The 12695-nt window shown below is 49.0% G+C and overlaps 1 protein-coding gene across 2 annotated transcripts; it reads left to right on the forward strand.

Moving 5' to 3' along the window:
- LOC144246100 (uncharacterized) lies at positions 1-9143 on the forward strand. 2 transcript variants are annotated; one of them, XM_085566321.1, is made up of 3 exons: positions 1113-1450; positions 3789-5080; positions 7227-9143. In XM_085566321.1, the coding sequence occupies exons 2-3, from the start codon at positions 4682-4684 to the stop codon at positions 8604-8606; spliced, it is 1779 nt and encodes a 592-aa protein (XP_085422447.1). In that variant the 5' UTR covers positions 1113-1450; positions 3789-4681; the 3' UTR covers positions 8607-9143. The 2 variants fall into 2 exon arrangements, 1 of the variants encoding a protein (XP_085422447.1); XR_014951145.1 differs by having other exon boundaries at positions 1-5080.
- The last annotated feature ends 3552 nt before the right edge of the window (positions 9144-12695 follow it).

Genomic DNA, 12695 nt, shown 5'->3' on the forward strand with positions numbered 1-12695 from the left:
TAAAGCAGTAAGAACACTCTCAGACTGACTTTGGAGCCTTCTGGGAAGTTTGCAAACTGAGGCTGTTCTTTTACAACAAACTCTAGACAAGTCTGAAACCACAACAACAACCCAAAGCCCAGCAGCTGATAAAGAGGGCAAAACTCATTCATGCTTAAAGCCACTGAAGGGATCCAGACCTTCTCCCTCAAATCAATAGGTGTGAGGTCAAGTTCATGATAGAAATCCAAGATGAAGTGGCAATGAGAATAATACTGTCACACCAAAGCTTCTGCTCTTCTGGGCCTGAAGATCTGGTTCTCTTTGGAATGACAAAAACTCATTCCACATGGGAATAAACACTTCAAACCATCCTGAGATAAATATTTACAAGCAATAAATCTTTACCAGGTTAAAATTCAGTATAAGAAGAGACAACAACAAATGCCAGGGATGCATGCCAGGCCAGATGCACCTGACTGGTGGGCAGGACATGTTAGAAGAGTGTGGTGGCGTGGTAGTTTCACAAGGGTTTATAAGGGTTTTGGTGATTAAGTTAGAAATTAATTGTTAGATAGGTTATGTTGGTATGTTCCATGTGTCCCCTATTCCTCCCTAGAATGGTCTTTCCCTATCTGCTGGCCACAAAAGTTTTCCTGCCACAGGGTTGTCAATCTCCCTCAGTATCTAGAAATATCCCTGTCAGTCCAAGTGGTACTGCCCTCTTTACCTGTCAATCCCTGAAACCACCCCCATTTTCTTCTAGAAAGTTCAATGTCAATCATCCCTGTTCTTGTCAGTATTGGTCCCTGGAAGCCTTTCCCCTCCCTAAATTCTCCTCATTGGCCCCCTGCAGTGATGTAATCCTTTCCTGTTGGCTGTTCTGTGTTCATCCCCCTCACGCCCACACCCTTTATAACCCCCTGTCAGACCCCAGGTTGTTAGACATCTGTCACTGTCCCGGTTTGGGAGAATAAAAGCTCTGCAGACCTCATACAGGTGTCCGCTCCCTATTCCTTTGCTTTGGATCATCGTGGCTTTGCCGTGCCTTCGTCACCCACGCCGAGGCAATCATTGCCACCCAGCGCTCTGAGACAGGAGCTGGGGGCAGCCACACTCGTGGCTCCCTCCGGTCACCTGAAGGGGATAAGCTAGGCGGCGTAGACAATCCCTGTGACGGAGCAAGCGAGAGCCACAGGTGGCGCGCCAACGTGCGGCTTTTCCAGAGCGTGGACACCGTCGAGGAACGTCGGACTCCACGTGAGCTAGCCTCACGAAAAGACTGTTGCCTTTGGGCATCGGCCCAGGGATTTTACAGTTTGGCAGCACCATCGCCCCTGTGTGAGCACGCCGATTTTTGTCCGGTGGTGCTCCCAGGGGAAGGAAGCACAATCCTTCCAGCACCAGGGAGGACGCCTCCGGATCCAAGGACCCCTACTGCAGCTTTCTTTCTAGGCGTCGGCGGTTTTTGGTGAGTCTCCTTGGTACCGGGGGGGGGCTCCTTAGGTTGGCAGCTGCGCTCCCGAGGTTAGGGGACACGTTGTGCACAGCGTGAGCAGACTGCCGCCGCTGGCGTTCTAGACCCTTTCTATTTTTTACGTTTTACATTTCCTGCAGTAGGTGGGTGGAATTTTAGGTTGTGTGGGCAGAATGGGTGTTAGGCTGTCCACACAACAAAGGGAGATTTATGTCCAGGTTGCGGGACTCCTGAGGGAGGGATGTTCGTTGAGGGAGGGAATTAGAAGTATTTCAAAAAATTTAGTTAAAAAATTTGTCAGATGGATTTTCTTTCGCTTTCCCACTGTTTCTGTTGAGAGCGTTAGAGATCGGGAATTTTGGAGGAATGTTGGTTTACTATTAACTGAGGGCACCAGGAGGGGTGACCCTTCAGTCAAAGATGGGTATATGAAGCTGTTTGTGTTCATTTGGGATGTCGTTAAGGATAACAGTGCGGTGAAAAATCCATCTGCAAAGTCCCCAGTTCTCCCTAGGTCTGTTTCCCTACCGCATTCTCCGATTCCCGCTTCCCCTAGACTGGAGATACAGGGGGGATCTGACCGCCAGCAACAGGCGCAGGGAGCAGAATGTTTGCAGCAGCCACAGAGCTGCCGCCTTCTCCCTGGCTCCCCCAGGTCCCTCCAGTACCCTTGCTCTGGCAGTGCTGGCCACACTGTCGGAGATCCTGTCCCTGCCCTTTCTCCTAGTCCCTCTTACCGAGTTGCGAGTCCTAAATGCTTGCCAAGAGTTTTTGTTCCCCCAAATCCTTTCCTCGACTCTCCTACTCCCTATGTTAGTCCCTTTGGAGAAGCACCACAAAATGGCGCTGTAGAGACGCCCTCTCTAACATCACAAAATGGCTGTCGCCTCGTGGCGGGTGCTTCTCCTCCCCAAAATCCATTTTTACCCCTTCCTTCCTACCCCTCCCTTCCTATTCCGGACCCCTCCTCTTCCTTTGCGGCGGCCAGTCAGGCCCCTCCCACAATTTCTCATGCTGCTCCACCCTCAGCACCACCCCTTGAGGCCACGTCATCTACGCCCACCCCTTTTCCCATAACACCATCAGTGCCACCCTCGAGTCACGTCACCTCGGGTCAGGGCTCCGCCCTCCAGGACCCTGCCCTCCAGCTTCCTGTTTCCCACGCCCTCACTTCCGGTTCCCACGATAACGTGGAGGCTGGGAGTGATGGGCCTGGAAGGCAGAAAGCTGATGATAACAACGAGTTTCCGTTCCTGGCCCCAGTCACGTATAATGGAAGAGGGCAACACCCAAGATGGGAGCCCCTCTCGTACGATTGCATCAAGGATCTCTGCAAAACTAAGCGAGAATTTGGATCCAAAAGTGAATTTTTCCGGAGCATTTTAAAAGCAACGTTCAATTCAAATATCATGGTCCCTGCAGATTTAAAGCGTTTATTCAGTTGCCTGCTCCCATCCTCTGAATATAAAATGTGGGAAAGAACCTGGAAGAGATTAGCAGGTGACCTCCTTCCAGAAATTTTGCAGAGCCCCGAGTATGCAACCGACATAGAACAAAATCCTATTACCTTAGACCACCTTGTTGGTGAGGGTGATTGGAGCCAAGCACAGAAACAAGCAGCAGGGATCCCGAGGCCAGTATTAGATCTCTCCAAAGATGCTGCTGAGCGGGCCTTTCTCAGCATGCCATCCAAGGAACCTGCTATTTCTTATATTTCTCTTAAGCAATCTGTTACAGAGCCCTTTACTGATTTTGTAGACCGAGTAAAAGAAGTTGTAGAAAAAAGGGTGAAAGGTCAAGAAGCACAGGATCAACTAATCCGAGAGATTGTTACTACCAATGCAAATGAAGCGTGCCGACGAGTCATCTTGGCACTTCCAGCATCGCCTCCGCCAACGCTAGAACAACTGATTGAGGAGTGCACACGAAAAGCCATTTTATTCGCAGAAGATCTAGCAAAAAAATCGCGAGACAAAGTAGTAGCTTCGACGGCATTACCTCCAGAACCTACACCACCAAAGCCGCGTAGATGCTTCCATTGTCAACAGGAAGGACATTTTATAGCTCAATGTCCCTTCATTGGAAGGGCACCGCCTCAACGGGGGAACACAGGGGAGGGGAAATCTGACAAACAGCATCAAAAAAACTAAAGGGGGAGCGCGGACCTACCCCGCGTGAGGACACAAATGGGGCAGGTCACGATAATCAGGACATCACTGCTAGGGCTGCAATCCATTCCATCATTCCAAGTATCAGCAGCCAAGTTTATACAGACAGTACTGTAGAACCTTACCTGCTTAAAATAACGAAATCTGTATATCTCTCCAATCAGGATTGGCACTACATCGTTGCATCGCCAGAGCTTCTACCCCGCATTACCAACTGTGAGACTCAGAGGGCCAAGGATCTTCTAAACTGCAAGTACCTTGTCATTGGGGACACCAAACACACCCCGCTTGAGGTAGAAATTCCTCCAGCAATCCTTACATCAGATCCTAAGACTTTCTACCTCATGGCGCGCTGTGTCCACCCCCCCCTCTTCCTGCCGGAGGGACAGGTCATTGCACAGGCCATTCCAGTGCCTCAGTTTTTGTGCGATGACCTAGACCTCTCAATTTTTTACACTGAAATTCTGGGAGAGGAAAAGCCCCTCGTATGGTGTGGCCTTAAGAACGAGGGGCATTCCATCCAACTTCAGGGGATGATGGACACGGGAGCAGATGTGACGGTCATTCCACCACACAAGTGGCCGTCACAATGGGAGTTGCAGGACGTGGATAGCGCAGTCCTAGGCGTAGGGGGCACGCAATTAGCAAGGCAGTCAAAGAGCATAGTACAAATTAAGGGGCCGAATGGGCAATTAGCCTCTGTACGCCCATTCGTGTTAAATTCTAAGTTTACTCTCTGGGGGAGAGATGCCATGTCCCAGTGGGGGGCCAAATTGGAACTGCCGGCCCCTCAGGATTTTTAGGAGCGGCCACTGAGGAGCGCCTCACCCAGAAACTTAATTGGCTAACAGATTCACCTGTCTGGGTAGAGCAGTGGCCGCTGAGTAAGAAAAAATTAAAGGCGCTCAATCACATCGTGGAGGAGGAACTGGCCAAAGGCCACATTGTCGAGACTAATAGCCCTTGGAATTCTCCAGTCTTCGTTATCAAGAAGCCGGGGAAAGACAAGTGGCGCCTCCTTCACGATCTGAGAAGAATCAATAATGTCATCGAAGACATGGGGTCTCTCCAGCCAGGGATGCCATCCCCATCTATGCTCCCCCAAAATTGGAAATTGGCAATTTTAGACATAAAAGATTGTTTCTTCCATATTCCCTTACACCCAGCTGACGCGCCACGTTTTGCTTTCTCGGTGCCTTCCATCAACCGAGAAGCTCCCATGAAGCGCTACCACTGGCGAGTTCTCCCGCAAGGGATGAAGAACAGCCCTACCATCTGCCAGTGGTATGTCGCCAAAGTTCTGTCCTCGGTGCGCGCCAAGTGGGAAAATTGTATCATATACCACTACATGGATGATGTCCTTGTTTGTGCCCGCAGTGACAACATACTTGCAGAAGCACTGGAGGACACTATCACAGCCTTGTCAGTGGCCGGATTTGAGCTTCAAAAAGAAAAGGTACAACGGCTGCCGCCTTGGAAGTATCTGGGCCTAGAAATCAGTAAGAGAACCATAACACCTCAAAAAATTATCATTAATGATAACCCAAACACCTTACGTGACCTCCACCAGCTCTGTGGGTCCTTGAACTGGATCAGGCCCTGGCTGGGGCTCACCACGGGGGACCTGTCCCCTCTCTTCAACTTATTGAAGGGGAGGGAAGACCTAGATTCCCCGAGGGCGCTGACCCAGGAGGCCAGGACCGCATTAGAGAAAGTTCAGTCCACCATAGTGGGCAGACAAGCCCATCGCTGTCGTGAAGACCTCACATTCAGATTTATTGTTCTAGGAAAACTGCCACACCTTCACGGGCTCATTTTTCAATGGGACAAAGACCAACGGGACCCTCTCTTGATAATAGAGTGGGTGTTCCTTGGTCACCAAATGTCCAAGAGCATTACAACTCCGCAGGAGCTGATGGCTCAGCTGATTATGCGGGCCAGGGCTCGCCTGAGAGTGTTGGCGGGGTGTGATTTTACGTGCATACACCTTCCCATTAAAACATCGACGGGAAAATTAACTAAGGAGACCCTTGAGCATTTGCTTCATACCAATGAATGTTTACAATTCGCTCTGGACAGTTACACCGGACAAATTCTAATTAATCATCCAGGACACAAATTATTTGAAACACAATTCGACCTAATTCCAAAAAGCATTCAAAGCGGAAAGCCCCTAGAGGGACTGACAATTTTCACAGACGCGTCCGGAGGATCGCACAAGTCAGTAATGACTTGGAAAGACCCTCAAACTCAGCAGTGGGAAGCCGATGTTAAGGTTGTGGAGGGCTCTCCACAAGTTGCTGAGTTGGACGCAGTCGTCAGGGCCTTCGAAAAATTCCCAGAACCCATCAACATTGTTACTGATTCGGCATATGTTGCAGGTGTGGTGTCCAGGGCTGAGCATGCAGTGCTCAAGGAAGTCTCAAACCCTGTGATCTTCGGCTTGCTCTCGAAATTAATTTACCTGGTTTCCCACCGAGAGCAACCCTTTTTCGTGATGCACGTGAGATCGCACACCGACCTCCCTGGCTTCATTGCTGAGGGCAATCGCAAGGCGGATACTCTGGCCGCCCCTTTACAGCTGGCTGGTCGGCCCAACATCGTCAAACAGGCCAAGCTGAGCCATCAGTTGTTCCACCAAAATGCTCCCGGTCTGGTCCGCCAATTCCACCTGCGGCGAGACCAGGCCAGAGCAATTGTGGCCAATTGCCCCAACTGCCAGGAGTCCTCACTTCCAACGGTAGTTTCCGGAGTGAACCCTAGGGGACTCCGCAGTTGTGAAGTGTGGCAGACTGACATAACACATATAAAAGAGTTTGGAAGGTACCAGCATGTACATGTGTCAGTGGACACTTTCTCTAGTGCAGTCTTCGCCTCAGCCCACAGAGGGCAGAAAACTGCGTATGCCAAGAACCATCTTATGCAGGCATTTGCAGTCTTGGGGGTCCCTAATACCATTAAGACCGACAACGGCCCTACTTATACTTCTAAAGTGTTCAGTGAGTTTTTACAAGAGTGGGGAATTCAACATCGGACAGGGATTGCATACTCCCCCACCGGCCAAGCTGTGGTAGAGAGAACACATCAGACTTTGAAGAAAGTCCTCCAGCGCCAGCGGGGAGATACCAAGATGCTGTCACCACAACTTAGGCTCTGCAAGGCCCTCTTTACCATCAATTTCCTCAATTGTTCCTTCGACAGGCCAGATCCACCAATCCTAAGACATTTTGGGAGAAGTGATCACCTGAGGCCAGAAGAACGGCCTCCGGTGCTGGTAAGAGATCCAGACTCTGGAAAAATCCAGGGTCCGTTCCAACTGGTCACATGGGGACGTGGATACGCCTGCGTGTCCACGCCCTCAGGTGTCAAATGGGTCCCCAAAAAATGGGTCAAACCATACACATCAACACAACAAGAAAAACAGATACAGAGTGATTCCCCCAACACGATGGAAGACCCCACCGATAATAGTGTTGCATCCAACCGAAGGCGCCGCAAGGGAGGAAGAGTTCCCTAACCTTTTTTCAGCCTTCCCAGATGGTCAGCAGGCGAAATTATTTTCTTATGCATTAATATGTTATGTTTCTCTTCTCTCCCCTTAGGCAACAATTATGTTACCCTTCGGACTTTTGGTCTTTCTTTGGCTCTACCCTCTGACTCTATTCCAGTCCTCGGACGCGTGGGTCGTTCCACAACCCCGGAAGAATGTATGGGTAACCTTAGCCCATGCCCTCAAACAAGATCATATTTGTCTCTCTTCGTCCGCAGCAGAAAATCCCATGTCCACCTGCCTGGTGGGGATTCCATTTAAGTTAGAGGAGTATCCCACCTCGCTGCGCACCATCCAAAATCAGATTAACAATGAAAACCCTCCGAATAAATGGGTTGAAATCTTTAGGTATTGGGGAGTCGTCAATACTGCCAAAACGCCCATTACCAATCCCTTACAACTCTGGAGGAAGTGGGTGTACGATCTTCCCTATACGGAAGAGTATGCGGAGCCTCAAGAATTTGAACTATTGGGTTCTGCAAAAGCAATGTACTGCATACACTTTGAATATGAGCCCAGCTCTCGTAGGGACTTATATGAAGATGTAAAACAACATAAGATCGAATTTCAAGCAAAACAATGGTGCCAGTTTGTTATTAAGATGGGGGCTCCTTCAACTGATGACTCATATGCACGAAAATTGGAAAAGGGAATGTTCCTAATCTGCGGAGATAGGGCATATCCTGGAATCCCCTCTCGTCTCCTCGGAGGTCCCTGCACTCTGGGGCGTCTTTCCCTAGCTTCTCCCAACATGACCCAAATTCCAATTCGACATGCCAAAAGGGTAACTAAAATTTCGAAACGGAGTGCAAGCCAATTCGACGAACATTGTAACGCCGAGATTTATCATTGGGCCAAATCTAAAAGGATTGCTGTCTCCGTGTTTTTACCGTGGGTGGCAGCAGCCAAAGCATTGAGTGAATTGGGCAATTTAGAATGTTGGGTTACGAAGCAGGCAAATTTGACATCGACAGCCTTAAGTAACCTCCTAGAAGACGAAGAAATAACCCGGAAGGCTACCCTGCAAAATCGGGCAGCCATTGATTTTCTGCTGCTGGCTCATGGGCATGGGTGCCAAGATTTTGAGGGGTTGTGCTGCTTCAATTTGTCATCTAAGAGCCAAAGCGTCCACGCATCCATCAAGGAGATGAAGAGCTTAATTGGGACAGTACAACAAGAAAATGAAGACTGGTTTAGAGACATGTTTAAAAACTGGAATTTATCAGGGTGGATGATTTCCATTATCAAGGACATTGCCTACCTTATTATAATAATTTTCTTAGTCTCCCTATCATTTGGAATCCTTAAACGCGTCATCACCTCCGCCACGACCTCGACTAAAACTAAAACTCCAAAAATTGTAGTCGCCGCCGCAGTCTCCACAAAAGAAGAATGGTGGGAGGGAGACCGGCAGGCGGGAACAGAAGTTTAAACCTACCTCCAGCGTCCCCTCAAATTTAAAAAATAAAAAAGGGGGAGATGTGGTGGCGTGGTAGTTTCACAAGGGTTTATAAGGGTTTTGGTGATTAAGTTAGAAATTAATTGTTAGATAGGTTATGTTGGTATGTTCCATGTGTCCCCTATTCCTCCCTAGAATGGTCTTTCCCTATCTGCTGGCCACAAAAGTTTTCCTGCCACAGGGTTGTCAATCTCCCTCAGTATCTAGAAATATCCCTGTCAGTCCAAGTGGTACTGCCCTCTTTACCTGTCAATCCCTGAAACCACCCCCATTTTCTTCTAGAAAGTTCAATGTCAATCATCCCTGTTCTTGTCAGTATTGGTCCCTGGAAGCCTTTCCCCTCCCTAAATTCTCCTCATTGGCCCCCTGCAGTGATGTAATCCTTTCCTGTTGGCTGTTCTGTGTTCATCCCCCTCACGCCCACACCCTTTATAACCCCCTGTCAGACCCCAGGTTGTTAGACATCTGTCACTGTCCCGGTTTGGGAGAATAAAAGCTCTGCAGACCTCATACAGGTGTCCGCTCCCTATTCCTTTGCTTTGGATCATCGTGGCTTTGCCGTGCCTTCGTCACCCACGCCGAGGCAATCATTGCCACCCAGCGCTCTGAGACAGGAGCTGGGGGCAGCCACACTCGTGGCTCCCTCCGGTCACCTGAAGGGGATAAGCTAGGCGGCGTAGACAATCCCTGTGACGGAGCAAGCGAGAGCCACAAAGAGAAAACTACAGATGCCTTTCAACATTTTGAGAGGTTCCTGAGAAGCAGTAGCTTGGACTACTGGCCTCTGCCCAGTGACATTAGCTAGCAAGAGCCCTAGCACAGGCCTCACTGCACTGCTCCCCTGCAGGGCCAGGCTTGCCCTCAGCCTTCCACAGAGCATCCCTGGCTGCATCCAGTGCGAGCCAGAGCCCTGCCTGCTCCAAAGGCCACAGCTGCCCCACAGCCCCAGAGCTGCAGGGGCCTGACTGCCCTTGCCAACATCACTGCTCTGAGACAAGCTGGGCGCAATTTCCAGTGTTTTATACCACACACACACACACACAGACACACACAGTTCTCCCTCCCCTCCTGCACTGCAAATGCAATGAGGGGATGCAGCACCACTGCTGCAGCTGAGCCTGTGCAACTGCACTGCAGGAAGGGAGGGCCTATGCGGGCCTAACCCACCTCGGTGTTCATCTCAGCACTTCTCCCCGCCTGGCCCATCTCCTCCTTTAGCTTTCTATCCCTCTAGTTCACATTTACTATTAAATAATGTCTGTACTAGTGACTCTGGAATAGAGTCTTTCTTGCACCTTAATTCATGCAGAGGCTTCTCTTAATCATCAAATCTTTATTCCATCATTATCCACACTGGAGTTAGGAAAAGCTGCACACTGATACCTTCATTGAGATCCAAGGGACACTACTGCTTCAGCCTCCCAAATTCTCTTCACATCTTTTTTCACATGGTAGTCTTCAGCACATGATTGCTGTCATTGTAGAACTTCTTAAACCCAAAAGCTGCAGGGGAAATGGAGACGACATTAGGAGACAGGTAAGAAGTAGAATGGGATGTCAAAGCCAGCAGCCAGGAAGAAGAGCGGCCACCAGGTGCTGGCTGGAGGTAACTGAGCTACTGCTCAATCCTCTGCTTCTTGCTCATCACAGGTCTGGTCAAGACAGAACCCCGTTTCTACAACAATAACAAAACAATTCATTACTCTCTGACCCAGATCAAGTTTTGCTCCATTCTAAAAAAGCAGGATTTGTGAACTAGCAATGGTTGAAAACACATGTTTGTTTTTTTTTTAAATAAAAATAGCTGTCAAATATTGGAAGACCTCCAGGTAAATATCTGCTCTATTGCATTCCTAGTTTCTCATCTTAGGACTTAGCAAGTCCTTCTCCAGGTCTACTGTTAAAAGGCTTTGGGAGGTAGCTCCCACTCCCTTCAGCATCTCCAGCAAAGCCTCCCTTAAAGAGGATGTCCTGTAAGTTTTATCTAGGTCCCAATTTCTGCTTGCACACACCAGGAAAATACTCAGCTTTTGCTGTCAAACTCCCACATGACTTACTGAAGAGGCATCTGGTTGTTTTAGAGTTTTATGTGTTAAAAATAAGATTAGTGCTTCGCTATTAGAATACAGGAGTGCAGGGTGTGATGGCTGGTTGTGAATTCTCATCAGGATGAACAAAGACAGCAGCCACATGTCAGGAAACTCTTGTGCTTTTAGGTACAGTAGTCTAAAATCCAGCAGGCTACCTGCTGTGCAGACTCAAAAGCTGTTGGCGAACAAACCCTTAAATTTGCACAAGAGAGTTTCACAAGTGCTTACCAATAAGCCCTCACTGCTGCTCAGTGCCCTTCAATCATCTCTCAGCTCCTCCCAAGGACCTTCTCAAAGCTGCTGACTCACAAGCCACAGCACATGGCCACAAGCTCCCCACACCCACTGCAAACTTCTGAACTGAGCATGGAGTAGAACAGGACAGCCGTGTGTGCCCAGGCAGAGTGAGGGAGGAGCGAAACAGAGACAGAGGAGGGACTGAGGGAATATGACCATTCTGTAGATCCTGTGTTGGTGCAGCCACGTGGATAGTGCAGGGCTGGAGTCAGCAATGAGGGTGACAGAGAGACAGAGGGACAAGAGGGCGAGAGGACCCCATCTGCCCAGCCCTGGGGCAGCCTCTTATGTACAGGAGATTTTTCCTGCAGAGCCAGCCTTTTGAGGCCTCCTCCAGGGAATGAGTTGAGGTGGGGACTGAGCTCAAGTCTTCAGGCAGAGGAGAAATTTGGCTCAGGACAGTGCTGCTCCACCCCTGCAGGATCCTCTCTTCTCACCACAGCCTTTCTGTCACAGCACTTGGAATGTCTGAAGCAAAACATGCTTAGGCCTGCTCCTGCACATTCACATCACAGCTTTTATACCACCAGCAAGTCTGCTGAAACTTTACACAGAGTACAGAATATTAAAAATGCACAAAATACCTGAGCAGGTCTTGCTGGAGCGTTTCTCTCCGAAGGCCCTGGAGATGTTGCTTGGCTGCTGCTGGTGGGGCTCTGAGATGGAGCTGTTTTTCTGTAAGGATGGTCCAATATTTCAAGTTACAAGGCCTAAATATCAACTGTCATAGTCCTTTCCTTGCAGAGCTTCAGTGCCAGGACTCAAGGAAACAGCATGAAGCTGAGTTGAAGGAGCTTTAGGCAGGATATCAGGAAAACATGCGTGCCCCAGAGGGTGCTTGAGCACTGCAGCAGGCTCCCCAGGCCAGTGGTCACTGCAGCAAGGCTTCAGGAAGTGTTTGGACAGCACTCTTGGGCACCTGGTGTGATTCTGTGCAGGGCCAGGATCCTGGCAGGTCCCTGCTACCTCAGCATATTCTAAGAACCTAGGCTTCATTTCCCAGGGCTTTCTTCTAAAAAGGCTCTTTTCCTTCCCCAATAGACTGAACTTACCTAGAAAGTATTAACTTCAACTTCGCTCTATCGTTTTTACTGTAGCCAGGCCAATCAGTCTGAAGGGTTTGAAACAGATGTTCCTTCAGACTGAAGGAATTATCCTTTGCATTCAGCTCAGCAACCTACAGGCACACATTTCAGAAAAGAAATGTTCATTACATCTATGTGCAAACTACAGAAATCTAAAAGGGCTACTTCAGTTGGGATGGCAAAACATGGCTCTCATGGTATTGTGAATGTCCTCAGGGTGAAAAATCCCTGCCACTGCCCTGGGCAAACACAGCAACAAACGTCACAGCTTCAGGGAATCAGTTCCTTAAAGTCACTGTAGGATCAACTAAAAGTGTGTCCATGTTGAATTTGCGTCCTTTGACTAGGTTCCAAAATGCTTTTTCCTAGCTAAAGTGGAAATATTCCTATCTGATATAATAATGCTTGCATTATTCAGGAAAATGCTATGCAGATGGGGAATATTTAAAAAGGAAGGAAGGAAGGAAGGAAGGAAGGATCTCCTGCATCTTTCAATGGGTGTGCATTTTATGAAAGCCTATGAGAAAGAAATCCCAGTGGAACTTTACTCGAAGGACTATTGGCAAAGTCTCTAATTTCAACTGGTGGAG

The sequence above is a fragment of the Lonchura striata genome, chromosome Z (genome assembly GCF_050655825.1).
Source record: "Lonchura striata isolate lonStrDom1 chromosome Z, ASM5065582v1, whole genome shotgun sequence".
NCBI lineage: Eukaryota > Metazoa > Chordata > Aves > Passeriformes > Estrildidae > Lonchura > Lonchura striata.